The following is a 24,130-nucleotide window of genomic DNA, read 5'->3' on the forward strand; positions in this document are numbered from 1 at the left end:
TATTATTATACCCCCCGCTTGAAAAGCGGGAGGGTATATATAGTAATCGTTGATTCAGTCCGTCTGTATGTCCGTCCGTTACGCTTTGGGGTACCCATCTCTTACTCCTCTTATACTAATCACTGAAATTTAATGAAACTTTCACAGAATCTTTATTACATATTCCCATTGTGCACCTCCTATTTTACTTTTTTATTCGACAGGTATTTTAGGTTTCCCATAGCAAAACACGGACATTGCCATTATATTCTATTTTATATCCTATGACGTCACCTATAGAAGCTTCTGGATAACATTTGATAAGACGAGTCATGTCCTTAAATCAATATATAGCAACACTTGGACATTATTGGAGGCGGGGGTATCATTTAGTGAGCTCATTGCTCACAGTACCTCTAGTTATCTTTAAGGTAGTCCGATCCACAGGTTTATAAAGTTAGCAGTTAAGTAATCAAAAATACTCATAAAAGTATCTCTGAATCCACAAAGTTAGGTAAATTCATCCACAGTATTTCTTTAAAGTTGAAGATTAAAGTTAATCATATCATATAGGGAAAATTGTCGAATTTCCAATATTTTTGCAGAAAAAGCGAATTGTAATATCAGTCATGCATTTTCTAATTGTAAATTGATCAACAAATATATTTTAGGTTAAAAAACGATAGGTATCCAGGCATTCAGAGAAGTTGTCATGGTTTTTATACTTATTTGGTATTTTTTGTCTTCTGTTTCCGTCATGTGTTTTATAATACACGGTGTAAAAGGCTTTTGCTATCATTGCAAGACACCACTAATAACTTCTTATTTCATATCATGTTAAAAAGCATTGGTATATAAGGCTGGATTCAAGAAAATCTTATTTCTCTAAAACTGCATTAATTCTTTTCCTTTTACAGAGTACAAATGTCAACTTTTATAAGACCTTTTCTAAGACTTCCAAAAACCTTGAATCTTATAAAGATGAATAAAATGAAAATTGTTGCATGAAAAAATTTCACTTTCATGCTTCATTTTGATGCATTTCAAATAAAATATTAATTTTTGGGGTTATTCTTCCTGGCTGAGGATCGGATATCCTTAATATCTTTAAATACTACGCATGTATGAATAAACCTTATGATAGCAAGGATATTAGAATACTTAACTAACCAACGTACCACCAATGTTTGCCAACTTTTTTTACAGATCTGACATCATCCTTGAAAAAGATTTAAATGATCTGCATATACGTACAGTATTTTCCATTGGTCCATTGGTAAAAATATACCCATCTCCCCGTGTCCAAAAATTATTGAATTATTTGCCTGCAAGAAAATATATTGTAACAACTCTCGATTCCAGTCTAAATTTCAAATCCATATAAATGTAATGGGAATTTGGCCATCGACAAAGTTCTGTATGAATGCAAAGAAAAGTTTGTCAAGTTTATCTTTGTTTTTATATATTGATGGATTAATTACCGAAATAATGGTTAAGTAACAGTTTTTGTGCCCATTTAAGATTTATGTGACTCTTTTGTTTTATGTGACTGTCACATGAACAAATTTGTGAAATGAGTGTTATGTGACTTAAAAAATCATTCTAAAGAAGTGTCACATAAAAAAATACGGACAATATTGTCCGTATATGGACGTCCGTCGATTTACCTCCCTTACCCCATGTATCACGTTTTGCGCCACATAATTTTTTTGAAAAAAGTCACATAAATTTGTCAGTACGTCGGTCGTCTCTCTGTACGTCCCTCCGTCTGTTACGCTTAGCGTACCCATCTCTTATCCGCAACTCCCCTTACACCACTGAGTGAAATTTAATGAAACTTTCACAGAATCTTTATTACATATTGCCATTGTGACCTCCTATTTTACTTTTTGATCCGACACATATTTTGGGTTTCCCGGACACAGCAGAACATGGACTTTGTCATCAGTTATAACCATTTGGGAGGCGGCGGGTATCATTTAGTGAGCTCATTGCTCACAGTACCTCTAGTTAGTGTTTTTTTAAAGGGGGGGTGTCGTTTATAAAACATACAATACAATATAATATAATTTGTTGACGGCATCACAGGCACTTGTTTCGGAAATAAATTTTTAACCCATAGTATAATAAACATAATGTTTTATCATAATATGGGTAAAAAATTTATTTCCGAAACAACTGTCTGTGTATTTACATCGAGATCGGAATTCAACATATGACGTCAACAGATTTGTTTACAAATGGCGGACGTAAATAGATAAAATCTAAACAGATACTTGAAAGAGAAAAACAACTGTAAGTGCTCAGATGTATACATTACATTTATCTTTTTTTATAATGAGATTTTATTTCAATGGATGGAAAAGATTATGTAGAAATATATTGCTTTTAGATTAGGTGGCAAATCCTGCTGGTCAGGGTTTTGACGGGCTTTATTGACAAATGCCATGGCGTCCAAAGTGAAGGAGAAAATAAAGAAAAAATCGCCAAAAGTAGTGAACCAAGGTTTGTGTACTTCATCTGCTTTTTTATTGAGATAATGTTTTGATAAACTTTCTTTTGTCCATAAACACTTATTTTATCATTTTAGCTGCAGAACTATAGCTCTCATCTTCGCTAACCAAGGTTTTCGGTTCGGGGAACTAAGTGGACCGAAAAAAAAACGTTTTTTTTATTAATTATAATAAGGAGTTTATAAGTACTTTTAGGGCGGAAACAACTTTATATTAAAAGCTAAGCTACTGTATAGTGTGTAAATTCTTGCTTTATTTTTAGTTGGTCTATCACCTCTAACTTTATTTTTACAGTGCTATATAGAATAGATTTTACTAACTGTCTTTTCATCACTTTATTTCTCTTAATTTTAATTTTGTATGCCTTTTATGAAACCACCTTCTCGGATGCTCCTTATACATAGGAGGGAACTCCATAACTGTATTGAACTGAAATTGGCTAGCGAAGATGACTACTGGCAAAGTTTTTAGTTCAAGAAAAAAGGAAAGCTTACCAGTAGCTAGAATCTAACAATTATTTCTTAATTTTTCAACAGAGGATGAGAGACCCTCCAGTGCTCACAGTCAGATAAGTGTTAAAGAAGCAGCATCTGTTGTGGACAACACCGAAAAGGTAGCTTTGATAAACATATAATGTATTTCAAACATCTTATACCTTGTTGATACATGTACATTTATGCATGTTTATGGTCTTTACCTGATATATAATATAACCAGCAATTCTGAATTTTTAATTATCAAACTTTTATGAATATTAAAATTAAGATACATACATATTAAATAGTTATTGGTTTATTTATAGTTCACAAAGGATGAGAGCAAACAAGAGAAAGAAAACAAGAATACACAGGATAAAAGTTCTGTAGAGAAATCTGAAGATACTAATATCAAAAGAGATGAAAAGAAAAGGGAGAAAGAAGAAAGGAAGAAGGACGGGAAAGCTAAGAAATCCAAGAATCTGAAGTCCTCTAAAGAGGAGAGTACACCTAGCGCAGATCCTGTCCCTGACAAAAAGAGGTCCCCCTCCCCATTTGGCAGAAATGTGGTGGAACCAACACAGGGGTCCAACATGGGAAGTCTGGCCTCCATCAAGTCCCATTCTACTATCAGAGGTACATCCATCCATGTTTAAATAGATAAGATAAGATTTATAAATATCAATTTGGGGCCCACCAGGGCATACAAGTAAAGAGAAAAACATACAAGAAGAAATTCAAAATTGATAGTAGCAACTAACAAAAAAAATATATATATATATACATGAACACATTCTTCTGGAAACAAGACAAGTTATTCCATAAACATAAAATTCTCTATCAGTTCTCTATGTATTTAGCTGATTTAATGTTGACTTTCTAAATTCTAAGTTCTTTATTGCAGAGGCTTGGACAGATAGAAGTTCCATGTCTGAGCTTAACTCTGGTAAGAATTTAGTCTTCAGGAATGACTAATATATATTTAACAAAATACTAATAATCATACATAGGAAACTAAACTGCTAAATTTTTGGTAAGCTGGAACTTTGTTGGACTGGTGTATTTTCATTATATTTTATCAAAACTTTTTCTCTCATAGCTATTTAATAATTTAGTAATAATATTAAAGTTTATATACAGCTTTTAGATCCTACAGTTTTGTGCTGCTTTTACTAATGATAACTTTCTTTGGTGACGTGCTCATTTTATCTGTTTTATTGATGACTTGCTATACTTTGCTCTATACAGCTCCACCTTCTGTAAATAGTAGCATCATCAGCGTTAGAGAGGCCGCCCGTGAGAATCGCGCTTATCTGGCTAACCAACAAGCAGAGGGTAAAACAGTTTTGCAACAACAACCTTAAGAAATTTTATTCCACTACAAGCCTGTTCTTTATTTTAGCATTCATTTAATGTACATGTATGTCTTGGGCATCTAAAGACTATTTACCCCACCTGTAACATTTTTTTTTGAAATCCTGGTTTACGATTGGTGTTGTCTGTCACATAAGGGGGTGTAATATTTATACATGGTCATTTGAAAATCAATGATCACTGACTTTGTCTTACTATTTATTGTGTATTTTACAGTTTTTAAAAAAAATGTTTATGGTATTTTCATTAAACATTATACTCTTTTACATTTAATTTTTCTGCATTTTTAAAATTACTAATGAACCCTAATCAGGTCATTTATGTTCTATGGACATATTTCCAGTTTGTTTGTTTTTTTCAATGAAAATTGAAAACAGTCCCTGTTAATCATTTAATTTTATAAAAAATATTTCAAATGCAGTATAACTACATTTACTTTGGGTAGTCAGGCTTGGTGTATTGAAAAAGAAAAGTGAAAATGATAATACACAAGCATGCTGCCTTTATTATTTTATTATCTATTGTTTGCTACACATGTATAACTGCTATTTCCTCAGTAACATCGGATAGTTCTGATGAGGAAGTAGAGGAGACGGAGGAAGTTAAGAATGCATACATTCCTTACCTCTATGCAAAGAAGAGCATCACCAAAGTTATCAAGGACATGAAGAAAATGAGGTCAAATCACATCCGCATTGTCACGGACATACAGAAAGAATATAAAAGTATCGAGGATGAAACACAGGTTAATTCTTATTAACATATAAAGTCAAAAAAACTCTCTAAATTTCTACATTATTTGTTGAAATGTAAAAATGAATTATTGAGGCAATGTAATACTGTAAATCAACATTTTTTGCCATGTCACAATCATGTAAGATCTTTAGTTACAAGGAATTTGTAAAATTATTTATAGTACACTTTGAATTTCTATTTTGTTTTTCTTCTGAAAATTGATTTTTGTTGACTTTACTAATCATTGACTAAAAAATAATCACTGGCTCAACTGCCATTAAAAATGATAAACATCTCATTCATTGGTAATTATTTTTTAACTATTTCTAGAGCCAGTTTAACATATTTGTCATCAACCTGCGTGAGCAATACAAAGGAAAAGTAGCCACGTTTCGCCAAGTGATTGACATCCACAGAACTGAGCTCCAATCCAAGGAATCCTACTGGAATGAAATGCTAGAGGTACTCAGTTTTATTATCTTACCCATGAAAGAATCCTAATTAAGATAAGATAAATTTTGAAGCATTCATGTATTTGTCAATTTTGAATCTTTTTTTTTAACTAAATATTTAATCATTTTTAAGAGTCTTGCTGAAAGGAACAGGCGTTTATTGAAAGATAAGAAAGTCTTACTGATACAAAATAAAGTGGAAATTGAGAGACTGGAAAAAGAAAAGGTATTATATGTCAGTAACTAAACAAAACCAACAAAAGGCAGTGACAATTTTTATACAAACAATAATCTATCTTAATTTATAATACAGTTGTGCTGAAATTAATCATTACTTGTTTTCTATTAAATTTAGAAGATTAAATGTTAAGAACAAGAAAGTGCATTATTTTTGTGTGAATGTTTTATTTTTCGTTGTTTAGTTGGTTTTATTTTCACTTGCCATTTCAGTTCATTAAATATTTTGTCTTACCAGGTTGAGATTCAAACGGAGTTGTCCCAGAAGTTAGATAAAGCAACTGTAGCCTTAGCAGCAGGTATAGAGCTAGTGATGAAGGTTTTAGTTTGAGGTTAATTCTATTAATAACCATATATCATGTTATTTTCATTCAAATGTAAACAAATATACATCCTTAATTTAAACCAAAAATCTCTGTTTTGTTTAGTTGAAAAGGAAAAAACAGAGGAAAAGAACAAAGAGGCAGATTTAGAGAATGAAATCAAGGTAAAGGGCTACATTTCATCACAGAAAATGATTCTAAATAAAAAAATCAACAACTATTTAAATAAATCTTCAAGTATTTTTATCTTATAAAAAATTTATTCTTGTACCTTTTAAAGTCAAGGTATAACAAGACCAATTGTCCAATATTTAGAAGACCTATTATCATAATAGCATAGTGACTTTAATGACTCTCTTTTAATTTTTGCTTCTGTTAATACCAGAAACTTAAGGAAGACCTGGAGAAAGAGAAGTCAGCAGTCACACAACTGGAACATGAGCTGGCGGAGGAGAGAAAACTCCGTGCGGCAGCTGGGGTAGCTGTGGTGGCATCCTCTGTGGCAGGAGAGCAGCAGGTGGAGACCAAGGTCAGGCACCACAGATATCTGTATAGCATTTATAGTGGATATAAATCTACATCAAAAGTCTCAGACACCACAGATATCTGTATAGCATTAAAGTGGAAATTGTTTTATATCAAAAGTCTCAGACACCACAGATATCTGTATAACATTTATAGTGGATATTGTTTGATATCAAAAGTTTCTGATTTCGACAAAAGATGAGTCAATGGATAGTGGATATTGTTTCTGATTTCAACAAAAGATGAGTCAATGGAAACTTGCTTTTCTTGAGTATAATTTTGCCTTTGGAATAAATAAATGAGGGCCATATGTCTTCATCTGTTGTCATTAGAAGACAGAACTGAAGAAAGAGACCCCAGTTACAATGGCAGTCCCAGTATCTGCTGAGGAGAAAGAGAAAATGTCCACAGAGAGGAGTGAACTGGAGGAGGAAAGACAGAGGATTATAGAGGAAAGAAACCAAATGGAGGAGGAAAGGAGGAATTATGGAGGAGAGAAGAAGGAATGGATGGATCAGATCAACAAACTACAGCAAGATATAACACTCCTTACAAAGGTTAGATAGCATTTAACTTTTTATGTGATTATTGATTAAACTATTTAGAACTTGATGAATTTCAGCAAGTGATGAGTGTTTGTAAATATACATTTGGTGAGAAATACTAAAATACTTATAATTTTATATATATACAATCATGTAGAAACAATATTTAAGTGACAATGAAGATGAGTTATATTTCATTGATGTTCCAGGAAAGCTCTGAGTGGAAAATTAAATATGAGGTGATGAAGCAGCAAGCGGAGAAATCAGCTGCTGTTCAGGAGAAATATGCTGCATTAGAGGCCCAATACCAAGCCCTGGCAGCAATTGTCACTGCCTCAGAAGGCACAGAAGCCATTGCCAAGGTGAGAATTATCCTGTTTGAATTTAAAAAGATCCATTTTCTTGTCAATTTTCATTTTTTTTCCAGTTTTTATTTTACAAAGGTCAATTAAAATCCTCTGGTTTACTTTTGTTGATATTACTTGTACCGTCAAAACAAATCCCTGCAAATATGTTTATTTTTATGCTGTTGTGCATTGATTCATGAGGTTTTTTAATGACATATACTAGTCCTGAAAACGATTTTTTTTACACCTGATTCAGGAGAACAAGAAGAAGGTGGAAGATGACCGAGCGATGATGACGGAGGAGAAGGCAGGGCTGGACAAAGAGATCAAACAATGGGAGGCTCAGTTCAAAAAGAAAAATGGCCGACAACCAACAGAGGAGGACAAGTAGGTGTAAACCTGATACACAGTAAACCTGATTAAAGTAGATAAGGTATTCATGTTGTGGATTCAATGCCTTCATAATATTAAATTTATAATTATGTGAACAGGACTGACTCTGTAAAGGAGATGTACGTACAGCAAGAGGAACTCGACACAATGGTGAACTCTCTAGACAAAAAACTGGAAACTTATCAAAAACTGGAGAGTGGAGCTGTTCTGGAACCCCCTGAAGTCATCCCGACCCCCATCAAAGAGCCAGAGATTCAAACAGTAGAGGTATGCTTTTAAGAAGAAGGCTTTTGAATCCTAAAATGTCCTGCCAGTCTAGTATAAACCAGTAAACTTTAAATTTGTAAATGTTTTATTTAAAATTATTTTTTTACAGGTATAAAATGTACAAAACATGCATGAACATATGGGAAAATTCATTCTTAAATATATTATAAGAAATGCATTCCTTACATTAAGTATTTTGCTTAGAAACATTTGTGTTCAAAGTGGGCTTTTAAATTTATGCAACAACAAAATGCATATATAAAAATTGGGCAAAATTTTACATGAATACAGTACATGTGATACAAATGCATGTGTACTATATGAAAAAAAAAAAACTGATGTAGGTCAAAGTACCTGACCCAATGGTGATGGCTCAGTTAGAAAAGGAACAGGCAGAAGTGGAAAATCTCAGGGCCAAGATTGCTGAACTCCAAAAAGAAAACACAGAAAAAAGCAGTCAAATAAGTCAACAGAATGAGGAACTCTCCAGGCTTAGAGATAAAATCAGTCAACTTGAGGCTGCCTTGAAAGCTGGAACTGTTGCCGTGGCAGCCACATCCATCAACTCAGAGGTTAGCTTTAAGTCAGAATTATTTATTTCTAAGCATAACCGAATATGGCACTATAAAAGAATTTGGCACTATCAAGTTTCATTTTGACCGGTCTTATGTTCATTGAGACAAATCTACTGTTTTAGGAGGTTGATGCCTTGAAAAAAGAAAACAAAGATATGAAAAAAGACATGAAAAAGCTACTAAAAAGATTGGAGAAAGAAGAAGAAAAAGCTAAAGCAGTTAATGTTGGTAAGGAAAAATTATGTCTTTTGCAGTATTTTTTTAATACAGTTAAATCATACATGCACTGAGAGAAAAATTTAGTGTTGGAATGGACATGACATTAGATTACACAGTGTTAAACACATGATAAATAGTAAAATGAGAATAAAAATAAAAATTTGGAATTTACATTAACATATTACACTTTTGTCAGATTAGAAGTTTTTCACTATATAGGTTATTTTAAAAAAAAAATATAAATGATTTGTTTTCCCCCTCAGATCCTGATACCCGTGTGCAGACTTTGGAAGAGAAAGTTAACTCCCTTGATGAGAAGATAACTGACATAGAAAGTGAAAACGAGACTCTGAAGGAGCAGAAATTGAGGACAGAGACTGAAAAAGAGGCTCTTTTACAACAGATTCAGGTACTCGGCTTTTTAGGACACTTTTCATTTTTTACTGGTGGTTACTAGGTAGATTACTAGGTTGCTTTTTACCTAATATAATGAATTATGATTCATTAATTCAAGAATCTGTTGTTACTTTTTTCAAATGTACATGTAAATAATGCATGCCTCACCATGCTTAAAACAAAATGCTACTGTGACAGTAAGTGTATTGATACTGTAGATTCCTAATTATATACAAGGAATTGATTATCGTGTAATTTTAGCAAGAACCATCACTCGCAAAATAAAATTGCTCGCTTTTATATTTAAGGTGCTGAAATCCATGTTAATTCTCTTGATCAACCATCCGTTCACAAATTATTGTTCTCGCGATTTGATGTTAAAGAGTCGTTTTACAATGATAAGTACTCACGAAAAATGAGGAATCTACAGTAACTTTAATATATAGTAGTCTTATGGACCTAGTGCATTGGTCAAAAGGGAAATGTACTATGGAAGACCAATTGTCTTCAGTGTAAATTCTGGGGTTTTTTTTAGGTACTGCAACAGCAAGTTGTTACACCAGGAGTGACAGCAGCAGTGGCTGTTACCGCTTCCACCCCTGTAAAATCAGAGCCTGTTGATGTAAGCTGATTTATCATATTCTTGTTTTCATAATCAAGGACATATGTTACGATAAATCTTAAGTAAATTGTTAGTAAACCTTCAATAAATGGCACTGCATTATAATACCAAGTAGTCAGTGTTTGACTTCGTAGTTTGTGTTTTATTAGGGATGCAATGTTCCTGCTCATGCGGACTTAATTCAGCAACTGGAGGACAAGAAAATGGAAATCAAGGAGTTGGAACGGCAGTTGCAGGAGAAGGACACACAGATTCAGGAGAAGATCCTGACCATCCAGGATCTGGAGAAGGTCAGAGACAACAGGACAAAAATCACAATATACTGGAGCCTTCATTTTGTTGATATTAACTGCTCAGTCACATTTACTTTAAAGAGTCAATAGTACAAAAACAGGATATATAGGAGCCTTCATCTTGTTGATATAAGAGACAAAAGTACAAAAACATGATAAATAGGAGCCTTCATCATGTTGATATCAGCTGCTCAGTCAAATTCACTTTAAAGAGTCTTTAAGAATGTGTTATATTTTAACATGTTCAAAGAAATAAAAGGAAAATGGTAAAAGTGGTGAATTTTTGACATCTGAAAGATGAATTTGGTTTTGTAGGAATTGGACAAACTTAGATCGGATAATAAGGAAATGAGAACAGATATGTTGAAGATGGCTAAACAGCATACAAAGCTCCAACATAAACTAAAAGATCTGGTGGATTTTGAGAAAACAAAGAAGTTACTTGAAGCAATGGCTTTCTATGTAAGTGTGCATGTATATATATATATTTGCAGATGCAGTGCAGACTTCAGTATACCACTGAATTATAGAAAGGCAAAATAATTACATGTATGAGAGAGGTCTTTTCTAAATCTCATCCTTGATTCACAGAATTTCTGTATTTCCTTTCGGCTAGGTACATGAGATTCATGGAGAGGTGCCCGCAGCAGCGGAGGGTGTGACTAATCGCCTGGAAGTTGTTTCTTCTGAGGCTCTCAAATTTAAAGAGAGTCAGGAAAAGAGTATCAAGGCTGTGGAGGCATGGGTGGCCAAGTTTACCAAGAAAAATGGGAGGGAACCAGGTGTCAGAGACAGGTAGGAAGTGAAACTGACAGATTTGTTAATACATTACTTTTGTACTTATGAAGTAGTATGTTTAGGTGCAACTTAGTCTTTTCATTATGTGATGTAATTCTAAGGTGCTTTAGTATGTCTGGTAAACCAAAAATCTGTATGAATTTTCTGCATCTCAATGAATGCCATCCAAAGTCTGTCAGAAATGTAGCAGGAACAGAAATTGCTCATGCCCCCTTGCTCTTGTAATGGTAAACTCTTTTACATGATTAATATTAATTCAGTACATAAACATTACAAACTGTATGTACATGTATAATTCAGAGATTCTGATGGAGAGAGGGCTTACAAAGTGTTGGAGGAGAATGGCAAACTTTTAGAGGATAAGAAGATAATGCTTGAGGCCCTACAGATCATGAAAACAGGAGATTACAAGGCCCCGGAGTCCAGGGTCAGCATGGAAGCTGTGTCAGGTATAGTCTACTGTCTCATCATAAAACACTGGGTGAGGTCTGTATAAAAAGAGAAAAGGGTTGAATTTGAGAAATATTAGTGACTACCATATACAGGGTCATTTTCTCCCTGTGTTATTTTCACCCTTTCACACAATTAATTTTGCCCCACTTTAATTCCTCCTTTTCATAGTTTTATATAGAAATTATACTGTATTCTTATTTTGTGAACTTACCCCATTCTAAATTCGCCTAAATGAGGGGAGGGCAAAAGGGGTGAACATTTCCTTGTATACAGTATATTGACTTGTGATTTGTAGAGGAGTCACCAGTGGAGAAGATGGAACAGCAGATGACAGCAATGGATGACAAACTGACAGATCTGGAGACTGACAATGACAACCTCAGAAGGGAGAGAAATGACGCTGTAGCTAAACTAAAGGTAAAGTGTCTTCGAATTAAATAAAAATACTTGTACTCTCGTTAAACTGCTTTTCTCCTTTTGAATACATTCAAACAGCATCTTTTGTATATGCCAAACAGCTGACTGCTTTTTTGACTGCCACTTCATGTTATCTTAATTGTATATAGATGAAATCATAGTAACTTTATACATGTAAATGATTTTGTTCCCAGGACTTGGAGCTACAATTAGAACAGGCTAAGAATGATCTACAGCTTCAGACTACTTTGGCATCTGGTCTTCAAGATTCCCAGGTACAATTATTTGTCTTCCTTTTAATATTATTTAAATCTGACATACAGTTGATGCAATATGGAATGATCAATTTCATTGTAGAAGAACAATTATTGATAAATGTCTTCTTTTCAGGAATTGTCAGAGCAGATAACAGACCTACAGAAGCAGCTGAATGCCTCAGAATCATCCTTATTACAGGAGAGGACCGCTCACACCAGTACACGAGAGGAGCTGGAGAACCTCAGGAAACAGATGGAGGTGCTGAGGGAGGAGGTAGACACAGAGAAGGCGGACCTGAGGGCCCAGCGGGAGAGTGACAAGAGGACCAAGGACGCAGAGAACAAGGCACAGCTGGAGGTAGTACTGGGATGGGGAAAATGTCCATCATTGTCAGGGCATTGATTAGACTTGCACAACTGGGTACTAGTGGAATAAATGCTTCAATGATGTTCTAGTAAATTAACCCTTTGTGTGCGGGAACCCAATATATTGGGTCTGACGTCACAAACGCTTGCGTGCGGGAACCCAATATATTGGGTCTGAGTCTGGAATTTGCGCTTCGTCACATAAAATGTAGTATAAAACGGATCAATGAGTTGTGAATTATTAAGAATCTATCAATATGTATTATAAAACTACAGTACATTGGAAAATATGTAATTAAGATGTGAAAATATGCGAATTATTTTTGAAATTGTGATTTAAAGTGAAGGTGTTGGCGTTTGTTACGATGAAAGTCAGTCCGCTATTTTTGGAAACAGGGAAAAAACGCGCATGTAATAAATATCTGCTAACTTGCTGAGTTGCTCTAATATACATGAAAATAAAGAAATAAATCCAAAAAGTAGTTAAATATCAATAATTCTAATAAATTTGTGTTAGTAGACATAAAATTACATAGAAATTGTCGATATTTTAGCAGAAAAACTCTGGTTAATTTGACTTGACCTTAACCTTGCGAAGTTCTTCCTGTTAAAACGAAAGTAGGGTGCACATGCTACTGAACTTCAGTCGGAAGCATATCGAGAACTTATATGGTCGGCAAAGTTTTATATTTTGGACAAACGGTGGTTATTTTTTGTTTATTTGGTGTTTTGTAAGTAGACATACATTACATATCGTCTAAATGAAAACAATAATGCGCGAGATTGAACCTGGCAAGTCACAGACCGTCAGACGTTTTTCTTTCCCTCAGTGGTTGTGCACGTTGTTTTCATACGTAAATCAAGCTTTGCTTTGAAATAAAGGTTTGCAAAAAATAATTTGAAGCATCTTGTTAATTAAAAGCATTTGTTTTTTTAACAATAAATAAATAAGTAAACAATTTTTTTTAAATCTAAAGACCCATTTCAAAAATGTTAAAACCACCTAATAAAAGTAATAAATGTGGAGGACCTTGAACATTGTAGAAAATATGCCAATGAGTTATTGCATTAATAAGTAAGTGCAAAAGAGATGTACAGAGAATATATATCCATCAACATATTTTTGTGATCAAGCAAAATTAATTCAAGATACAGGTATTCGAAATATACACAATATGAATTTTATAACTGACAATCATTGAGTCAATTAAGTGGCCCTAATTACACCTAAAATTTCTGGTTTAAAGCTGCTTGATGGTCCATCTATTTGGGAAAACTTGCAACTATTTTTTTTATAACAGTATATGATATATTGTAAAATTTTTAGCATGATTAAAAATTAAAAATAAACTTGATATTTTCTATATAGTTTCTTCAAATGTAAGCTAGTTATCAGAAAACATGGAAAAGATGCATTGATGCATTTGATCATGTGCATGTACATGAAAATGGTAAAAAGTGATGAAAAAATTTTGAAGTGCTGATTTTCCCTGAAATGACTGTCATTTGTGTAAACTGTTGTATTTGTTTTATTTCAGTAAGTAATAAAAATACCATTTTTATTTCCTTGATGAGGATTATATAGACTCTTAATAATTTAAAAACATGTTCCAGGATCTTTGGTATCTTACAGTTAGATTTCTTCAAGGCATTTACATACTCTTGTTTGCATGGGACCTACCGGTAATTAGTAAGTGAAAATAATTGGTACTACATGTATCAGAATTTTTTCCTAAACCAAGTTTAAGAACATGTATCAGCTAGGGAGACATTTTCTTTTTCTTTAAAATAGACTTTGCCAGAATAAAGCATGTGGATTAAATTGCATTTGTACTACATGTATCAGAATTTTTTCCTAAACCAAGTTTAAGAACATGTATCAGCTAGGGAGACATTTTCTTTTTCTTTAAAATAGACTTTGCCAGAATAAAGCATGTGGATTAAATTGCATATTTCCTCCACTTTTTATTTCTATTTTATCATGTTTATTAAAAACCAAAAACAGTGAGATTGCCCCAACCTATACATGCACACACAAAATTATAAAATTCACTGGTTAAATAAATGGTAACTCTACAGTTTAAAATTAAAATGAATTGTCATTTTTGTAGGCATAAGAAGGAGATCAGAGTCTTTTAATAGAATGAGTAATTTGTAAATTGTATGGACTTGCATGTACATCTGTTCAATAAATTACAATAAAGACTGGGTAATACAGCAAAACTGGTTTAGTACGAACACGAATATTGCGAATTTACGGATATAGCGAAGTCAATTTGGATACCCAGCTAGAAAATAAATTTAATTGATTTCTTATGCAGTTATAACGAATTACAGATATAGCGAAGTAATTTCATAGGTCCCAGTGACTTTGTTATAACCGAGTTTCACTGTAGGAATTGTACTTCTCAAACTCAAAAGTACACACTGTACATGTTTTTACCTATTGATATGAAATATGTCCTCTAGTTTACAAATTTATAAGGCCCAAGAAGCTTCTACATTCCACCCCTTCTAGATATGTAACAGTAAGATAGGTACATTTGATATAAGAGATAACCATATATGCCTGAATGAATACAGTAAAAAAGCTAAGATTTACTGTGAGAATTTTTTTTTAATGATGGTCAAGAAAAATTTTCAAAAATGCAAATTCCTATACAATTACTTATCAACAAAGATTACATTTTGGTCTCCAAAGATATGTTTATTTTTAAATATGAAAATGTGAATAGTTACTAAGAATACAAAGAAATCCCATAGTGGAAATAAAATATATATTTCATTATTAGGAATGTTATTTTATGTTGAAGTAAAAATTGAGGCACATTCAAAACTTGTGTAAAAGGAAAGAAGAAAATGTATGGTAACTATGGTTGGACCAGGAATTGAACTCGGGAACCCTGCTTCACTAGTCTGGTGTTCTACCGAATGAGCTACCTAGGTTGATACCCATAGCACAACCATTACATATCCCACCTTAAAGTTATATTCATCCTTGCAGACGCAACCCAAATTCTTATTAGCCCCTGACAGGACTTTCAGAGGGGTCGATAGCATCAAATCTGTAACAAGGAAGGAGAAAATGCACGGCTGGACGGTGAATCGAAGAAGGGACCCCTGGTCAGATGCTCTACTGACTGAGCTTACTCGGCCTATATCCATGACCCATACCATTACACTTGCATAAACTTAAAAGTATTTCATAATATATTGATTGATATTATAGTACATATCTATCAACCATCATTAACTAAAATCAGTTGAAAAAAATCAAAACTGTTATTCACCAGTGACCACATTGAACGAAGTAATTTTTGAAAACATTATAAATGAATGTTAAAGTTGCTTAAATTTCTAAAATTTAAAATTCTAGTTTTCCTGCTGGCAATTATTGTTGCCAGCTAGGAATAAAACTTCTAAAATGAATGCCTCATTTCTTACAGAGTGAGAAGTACTGTGGGATGAAAGTTGATGAATATGTTAACTTTACAAATAACATGGAGAAATGCATTTTTTTTCCAATAAAAGCAAAAAAAAAAAAAAGAAGAAAAAAAGATTTGAGATTTACTAGAGTATGTTTAGGGCTGTTAGATACAAGTCATTAGAAAATAAGACCTCTATAACTTAGTGTAAATGTTATTTTTTTTTTTTTTTTTTAAATTTATTTATCATATTGACTGCTTTAATTTGAAAATGCATACTAGTAACAGTAATTAGTTCATTGTTGTGCCAATTTGCTCCAAGATTTCCCAACCTCGAAGACAGCATATTCTTTGAGGATCATACTTTCTTATATGATTGCCAATATTTCTTAAAATAATCACTGGTTTTATATTTACAGGCTAATTGAATCTTCAATTTATACTCTTTTTAGTTAAATTTAAAAAAAAAAAAAATCCATTAACTTAAATCAGAATTCACTTAAACCTACATGAATATATCCCTCACTCAGATAAGTATATAATAACTTTTCACAACATAACGGTATATATATATAACATTGACTTAATCATTGAGTTATTGTTTAAATTGATTTTTTTTTTTACATAATATTAAATCTAAAATTGAATTTATAAAGGAATTGGTTAATTTTTTTCATCAAAGTGCAATATTTTCTCTGAAAAATACAGTTAAAAAGCTGAAAAGTCGTTTTAAAATATATTTTTTGAAAATTTGGTTTCCATGGCAACATAAAATTTTAGATTTAAAAAAAAAAATATTATAAATTAAAAAACACAACATTTGCTACATTTGTGCCAAATTTCAAGCAAATTGGTTGTCAACAATTTTAGATATTTGCATTTTAGTACACCATTGTGATAATTTTGTTGATATTACAAAACAACTCAGTCCTGAAGTTACAGTGCACGTAAAACAAGTCAGCACACAAAGGGTTAAATTTCTTGGTAGAATTCTCTTTAAAAAGCACAAATGTGCTTACATAAATGGCTAGATGTAGAGTTTTACTAATTCTTTGGTTCTGTGTTGATAGGAGATCAATGCTTTGAAGTCCAGAAATGAACAGCTTGAGATGGAGAGGCTAGCCAATGTTCCTGTGGACACAGCTAAAGAAATCAAGGATCTGCAGGCCAAAATTGTAAGCAGTCAAGCCATATTTTTCTTATTTCTAGGCAATACATGTATAGTCTTTCTGATAATTTTGCATCATTCAGCACTGCTACTTTTTATTTTTAGGCTGCATTGGAAAAGGAGAAATCGGGAGCTGGAACAGCCAATGCCACATTACAAGCTCAGATTGGTGAGCTGAAAACCAAGCTAGAGGGAGCTCAGAAGAACACCGAGGCACAGCGAGCTGCTAACAGAGAGCTGGAAGTAGGTTTACTGTGTTTAAACCACAGGCTTGTCTGTCAGAAAAAAGTTTATAAATAATAATGAACATGTAGATGCCTCCCTCCACTTAAAATAAATATCAAATATATACATCTATTTTGTGCCAAGATGGGGGGAAATAAGAATTTTTTTCAATTTTCATACAGCATCTGATAAACATTGTGATATATCTTCTGTATCTTAGGCTAAAAACAAGTCAGCTAAAGCAGACAAGGACAAAGCCATTAAGGAGGTAACCCAACAGATAGAGAAGAGAGAGCAACAAAGAGCTAACGAGGACAAGAAGAGAATAGCCGCACTGGAGAAAAAGATCCGAGACCTAGAGGCAGGGGGAGTTAAACCTGTAGCTGCTGCTGTGGCTGGGGTAACACAATAATTAACTTGCTCAATACAGTAAAATTGGTTATAAAAACTTGCTTTTGAGAAATTCCTTGTTGTAAAAACTCTTTGCAAATGCCAAAAAGGGTGTTTTACTATGTTTCTTTCACAGATGTAAAGAATCTTGGTTATAAAGAATCAAAACTTAAGGTCTTTTAATGACTGTCTGAATGATGCATATTACCATTGCATTTTTTAATAAAATTGAATAATGATTTTAACTTTAGATAAGTACATGTATTTAAATTTACTAGAAATGAAGAAATATTTCTGAAAGATTAAAAAAAAAAGAAAATTTCTAATGCCGTCCTTGGTTGCCACTTTTTACTTGAGTCAGAATGACATAATATCTGAACTTTTTACTGATCAGGGTAAGGCTGGGTCAGACGCAGGAGACAAAGTCCTGAAGGAGCAGCTGGCCAACCTCAAGAGAGAGAACAACGAACTGAACACCAAAATCAAACAACTGGATGCGGAGATCAAGAGAGGGGCCAGACAGGCCACAACAATGGGCAACGAGGATGTAGGTCCATAAACGGAGTCTAAAGAATATGCATGAATTTCAAATAATTTATTCCAGTTTCATTACATATATGCTATTCTTTAGCCTCATATATTAAAATCAAATGTGCATACCTCAGAAAAAAATGTTTTGTAGAAAAATGATTTGAAGAGGAAGGAGAAGATTCTGAAAGAACTCGAGAAAAAGTATGAAATTGAGAAAAATAAAACTTCCAAGCTTGGAGAAAATCTTAAGACCACAGAGGAGGAGCTCAAAGTCACCAAAAAGGTATGTGTATAGATGTATATAGTATTGGATGCTTTATCAATAATTTATACTGCTGCATTTCTAATGTGTGAAACACAAAATTCTGTTTCATATTTGTCAAACAAGAAAAGCAGATTTAAGAAAGGTTCATGTATTATAGTATGTCAATATGAATAATTTCTGTCAATTTATGCCATTCCTGCCTTTAGATAAATATTTTCCCCTTTTTTAACAGGAAAGAGATGAGAAGGAGAACGAGTTGAAGAAGGTTACAGCAGAGTTGTCTGCCCTTGGTGTGGCGGCAAAGCAGGGAATGGAGGCAGCCACTAAAGTCAAGACGCTGGAGACTGATAACAAGAAATTAATGGAGGAAAACAAAGTCCTGACAGAGAACTATAACTCAGAGAGGGTAAATTACAGATTCAAAAGTTCTGAACCGATCATTGCAGCAGATTAATGATAGTCGTAATTGTTGTCTTGATTGGTTTTAAAGGGTATTATGTAAGTCTTTGTACAAATTATGTGGATGTTTTATTCAGGTTTTGAGAAAGAAATATTACAATATGGTAGAGGACATGAAAGGAAAGATCCGAGTGTACTGTAGAGCCCGGCCATTGAGCTCAGGAGAAACTGAGAGGGTAAATAAATCTATTGTAAAAAATACTATCTCATAATAATAAAGGGAAAATTAAGCTTTTATGAGAAATGTGTTTTCTTTTCAATATATCCTAATGAAGTTCTTTCTTTCTCACAGGGTAACTTTTCTGTAGTCAAGTCCCCTGACGAATACACCATTAATGTAGAGTCCAGCAGAGGCACAAAAGAGTTCCAGTTTGATTCGATTTTCATGGAAGATTCAACTCAGGAAAAGATTTTTGATGACACAAATGTAAATGTTTTAAATACAGTATCATTTGAAAAAAGAGTTTTATTAATCTGAATTATAAATTACACTTATTTAAAAGTTTTAAACTGATCTTTATTTGTTTTGATTATTTCTACAGAACCTGATTCAGTCTGCTATGGATGGTTACAATGTCTGTATCTTCGCCTACGGTCAGACAGGAAGTGGGAAGACTTTCACAATGATCGGAGACAAAGAACAAAAATTCCCAGGAATAGCTCCCAGGGCTTTTGAAAGAATATTTTCTTTAGCTCATGAAGTGAGGTAAAAATCTGAGAAATTGGATTAACCTCTTTGCTAAAATGTGGTAGTTTTTATGTTAATCATCATATTCATGATATGTATTGTTTATATGAGGGTTACATGCCCATGAAGTTTTTATACAAGTCCTGTAATTTTCTAAGTAATGACCACACTGTCAAACATGTTCAATATTAAATAGTAATACCCTTGTAAAAGGTCCATGTTTACTCCTGAAAAATATAGTATCAAGAATTGTTCATGATTTTTCCTCTGAATATTGTTATTATTTATTATATATGGCAAACATGTTCATGTATTCATCATTTTCCAAGATACCAGTATTTATTTTTCAAAATCGTAATGTCAGAAGATAATCATATGCATAAAACTCCGCATACTATTTTAAAATAAGATCTTTGAACTTTTTATTTTTAGAAACAAATTCCATGTGAAGGTTTCTTCCTATATGATGGAGCTGTACAATGACAAACTGATTGACTTGTATGCTAAGCCAGGAACTTCTGATGACGTAAGCAGACCTTAAAATGGGAGCAATATAAAGAATTATATAAACTCCTAGATTATTAAATTCAGAGCAACACTTGTCCAATATTTTATGTTGATTCCAATATCTTGTTGGTTTTTAGGATAGGATGGATATAAAGAAAGATAAGAAGGGCCTGGTGTACGTACAGGGGGCTGTCATTAAGGAGGCCACAAATGCCAAGGAGCTCTTTGGTTTATTTGAGGAGGGAAGCAAGAACAGACATGTTGCCTCCACTAGTAAGTTGTAAAAAGCACAAGTAAAATTACTTACAGAATCTGCACAGTAAAGTCATCTGTATTTCATGGGAACTTGTCCTGTATGTACTTAATTCAGTTCTCAAGCTATCTGCGAAGGTTTGTGTATAAGACATGTTTTTTTTTTGCGTGAAATAGAAATGAATGCAGAGAGTTCTCGTTCCCATCTGATCATTGGTATTACCATAGAAACAACAAACAGAACAACTGGACAAGTCCTAACAGGAAAAGTGAGTCATCTCTTGCTTAAAATCTTGCCCTTATTTGACTGTTACTTAAAATCTCAGACTTACTAGACTGTTACTTAAATGTTGATCTTAATTGACTGTTGCATAAAACCTTATTTGACTTTTTTTGCAAGACAATGACTTTTTTCCTCTGTTTTCATTGTAATTATTCTATCAACATATTAATAAGAATATTTTAAAAAGTTCACTCTGTCTTAAGTTAGAAGGTATTGTATGAATTTTCTTTCTGACTAACAATTGTAATCTTGTCTTTGTTTTCTCATTCTCAGCTGAGTTTGGTAGATTTGGCAGGAAGTGAGAGAGTGGCCAAGACAGGAGCAACAGCTGAACAGTTAAAGGTCAACTCATTTTAATTTCATAAATCTCAATATCTATAAAATAACAAAAAAGGAACTGTGATTATGCCCCCTTGAAGAAGGAACCACATATTGCTTTGCTGCTGTCCATCTGTCTGTCTGTAATGGTGATTTAACTGACACTACAAACAATGTTGTAAACAATTCTTACAACAGCCAAAGTCAGCTGTTTATCTGAGTAAGAAAAAAAAATGAAAAAGGAAGAAAAAATGATGCAGTACACACTGTCAATGGAAAACGTGAAAGCTACAACTTTTTCATCTTAACTTTTTAAAAAAAATTTCTGATGATGTTGAAAATGATATATGTCATGCAGCCACATTGTCTTATATATTTGAACCCAGACTATTTAACAAAACAGTTTTGAACTCATTTGGTAGTGAACATGTTTGATATTCACCAAAAAGAAATCATCTTTGCCTCGGTCAATCCATGTATTGATATTTGTCTGGTGAATATCAAATTATATTCACCACCAAAAGAGTTCATACTTGTATAATATTCCGAACAGAATTTTTGATAAAGATTGAAATTCTTTAACTTAATACCAACAGGAAGCTATGTCCATCAACAAGTCTTTGTCGGCCCTGGGTGATGTGATTTCAGCTTTGAGTAGTGACCAGCAGTTCATTCCGTACCGTAACCACAAACTTACCATGCTGATGCAGGACTCACTTGGAGGAAATGCCAAAACGCTTATGTTTGTTAATATCTCCCCCGCGGACTACAATCAAGACGAAACCATCATCTCACTCATGTAAGTCTGTAAAACACTTGGACGAAAAGAGCCCTGTTTACATAACGTTAAAAGTGGCTTAACCCTGAACAGGACATTATTATTTTTTCCAATGGTACAAAGGTTATTTTGCTATCTGACTGTTTGTCTTTATATAGATTTATAACTGTTACAGGTATGCATCGAGAGTGAAGTTAATTACCAATGATGCTTCCAAAAATGCAGAAAACAAAGAAATCAACAGACTCAAAAATGTTAGTATAAGATTAATACAATAATTTTCATTTCTGAAAAAAACTTGCACTTATCTTTTATTTTGAAGCATATGTAGAAATGTAGTTCCTTCATTCCTGTATTTTCTTATTTACAGATTATTGCCAAGTTGAAGAAAGGAGAAACTGTTAATGAAGATGACGAGTAAAGAGGAAATTCTGGAGTTATTTGAAATATTTAGCATTAATTTTTAGTTGTTCACAATTAACATTTGTCCAGTTATTCAACTTACAGACAGTAACAAACAAATAGGAAATCTAAGGTTTTCATAGATAATTTTTAATTGATTCCGTCCTTTATCCATTTTGAAATGCTAGTATTGACACTGTGACGCTGTGATATCTAATTTTTTTTTTGGAAAGGGGGGAGGGTGAATTGTACTCGGCATGTTTTTGTGATTTGTCACTTTATTATATTTCTCGTTTTTGTAAATCTGTTTTATTTATGTAATGAACATTTCTGTTTTATTGGTAGTTTACTTGTATACTTTTTAATACTTATAACTTTGTTTTATACACATTTAACCATTCCGTCCTGAAAGGCTGGCCCTTTGTCATATTCTTCATGATTTTTTTGTATTTAGACATGCCTGTGATATATTTATTTAATTAAGTTATAATTCAACTAATCACTTCTCTGCAAGTGGTGAAATTGTAATCTTATTGTAATTTTTAATGTATGCCTTTTCTCTTCAAATCCAATCTAATGTGCAATGACTTTTACAATAATATTACATGTAATTTTCTCTTTCATTTCTTATTAAATAAAAATATTTGTATATGGAGTTTTTGTCTAAATTGTTCTGAAGTGAATTGGTCATTTATACATAGATCATATAATGCTAAAATTGAAAAAAAAAGTTATCTTTGATTTTTACTTTGATATAATTTCTGTCCTCTGACCATATTCCACACAAATTACCGGTAAGCAAAATCACTGAATCAGTGAAATATGCTGTATTCAGAAATATTTGAGGATTTTCTTAAAACTGTGTAATTTTCTCAGTGGTGTTACCAAGGAGAGCTTTTGTGTTTTTCTAATCAACAGTGATTATTGATGAATTGTCTGTTTTTACACCATTTTTTGATCAATTTTGATATAAATTAGATTGCAGTGATTGAGCTGTTTTCATGCCCCCCTTCAAAGAAGGTAGGGAATATTGCCTTGTGCTGTCGGTCCACCATTAGTTTCCATTCATTTTCTTTGCAGAGGTTGCACATATTGAATTGAAATTTGGTATTATAGTTACAGATTTATCATAAGAATATCTAGGCCAAGTTCTATTTTGGGTACGATCGAGCCACTTTGTACAGAGTTATGTCCCTTGGACTTCGAAAATGTTCAATTATTTGCAGTTTCCGTTCATTTTCTTTGCAGAGGTTGCACATATTGAACTGATATTCGGTATACAGATTTATCATAAGAATATCTAGGTCAAGTTCTGTGTTGGGTACGATCGAGCCATTTTGACAGTTATATCCCTTGGAAAAATTCAATTATTTTGGGAATGGGACATAAGTGTTTAGTTTATAATGAATAAACTTACCTGACTCAAAGGATCATGTGAGCTTTTCCAAGACAAGTTTGTTCCATTTTTGATGCCCTAAACTTTTCACAATGTCATTTGCTCCTAAACCGAGGGACCAATTACAAATTGCCACAAAGTGTCCTTTGACAAAGGGAATTCAGATTTGGTCAATAAAAGGGTTACATTCTCTTTCAAAAAGTCTGTGAGTCAATCCTCGCTCTGATTTGAAAATCAGGTAACGAATGTGGCACGAATAAACAGGAAGGTGGATCTCACCATATGACATGCCTTAACAATTAATGTGCTCAAAGGTCAAACATTTGCAATTAGTAGTTGCTGACAAAGTCGCGACGTAAATTTTTCAACGGACAGACGCACAGTTAAACAGGAAATTGACATGGGATTCATACAAAAATAAATCTCACAATATTGCATGCCAGAACAAAGAGTATGGCAAGATTTTATGCATCTGTGAAGA

At 33.1% G+C, this 24,130-nt stretch overlaps 1 protein-coding gene across 4 annotated transcripts; it reads left to right on the forward strand.

Moving 5' to 3' along the window:
• Positions 1 to 2,170: 2,170 nt before the first annotated feature.
• Positions 2,171 to 22,849, forward strand: LOC134237660 (myosin-11-like). Of its 4 annotated transcripts, none has more exons than XM_062719794.1 (43): positions 2,171 to 2,274; positions 2,372 to 2,484; positions 3,026 to 3,105; positions 3,295 to 3,604; positions 3,873 to 3,914; positions 4,217 to 4,303; positions 4,900 to 5,087; positions 5,408 to 5,539; positions 5,663 to 5,755; positions 6,005 to 6,065; positions 6,195 to 6,253; positions 6,475 to 6,618; positions 6,947 to 7,171; positions 7,369 to 7,521; positions 7,763 to 7,893; positions 7,998 to 8,166; positions 8,511 to 8,738; positions 8,864 to 8,969; positions 9,224 to 9,369; positions 9,892 to 9,978; positions 10,128 to 10,268; positions 10,587 to 10,733; positions 10,888 to 11,066; positions 11,370 to 11,518; positions 11,818 to 11,939; positions 12,134 to 12,214; positions 12,330 to 12,554; positions 17,058 to 17,162; positions 17,261 to 17,398; positions 17,601 to 17,780; positions 18,165 to 18,317; positions 18,453 to 18,584; positions 18,799 to 18,972; positions 19,103 to 19,201; positions 19,318 to 19,452; positions 19,568 to 19,731; positions 20,146 to 20,239; positions 20,358 to 20,493; positions 20,650 to 20,741; positions 21,029 to 21,097; positions 21,670 to 21,872; positions 22,027 to 22,105; positions 22,222 to 22,849. In XM_062719794.1, the coding sequence occupies exons 2-43, from the start codon at positions 2,427 to 2,429 to the stop codon at positions 22,270 to 22,272; spliced, it is 5,547 nt and encodes a 1,848-aa protein (XP_062575778.1). In that variant the 5' UTR covers positions 2,171 to 2,274; positions 2,372 to 2,426; the 3' UTR covers positions 22,273 to 22,849. The 4 variants fall into 4 exon arrangements, with proteins under 4 accessions (XP_062575778.1, XP_062575780.1, XP_062575779.1 ...); XM_062719796.1 differs by having other exon boundaries at positions 8,867 to 8,969; XM_062719795.1 differs by having other exon boundaries at positions 3,029 to 3,105.
• The last annotated feature ends 1,281 nt before the right edge of the window (positions 22,850 to 24,130 follow it).

This window comes from Saccostrea cucullata, unplaced genomic scaffold, assembly GCF_032062105.1.
Source record: "Saccostrea cucullata isolate Sc308-1 unplaced genomic scaffold, CSIRO_AGI_Scuc_v1 ctg3389, whole genome shotgun sequence".
NCBI classification, from domain to species: domain Eukaryota; kingdom Metazoa; phylum Mollusca; class Bivalvia; order Ostreida; family Ostreidae; genus Saccostrea; species Saccostrea cuccullata.

What these genes read in the sequence shown, in the direction of transcription:
- LOC134237660 (XM_062719794.1), top strand. Translation starts at nt 2,427, where the DNA reads ATGGCGTCCAAAGTGAAGGAGAAAATAAAGAAAAAATCGCCAAAAGTA. An exon ending in AGAACAAGGCACAGCTGGAG is followed by an intron (nt 12,555 to 17,057) that starts GTAGTACTGGGA and finishes CTGTGTTGATAG; the next exon opens with GAGATCAATGCTTTGAAGTC. An exon ending in AGCTCAAAGTCACCAAAAAG is followed by an intron (nt 18,585 to 18,798) that starts GTATGTGTATAG and finishes CTTTTTTAACAG; the next exon opens with GAAAGAGATGAGAAGGAGAA.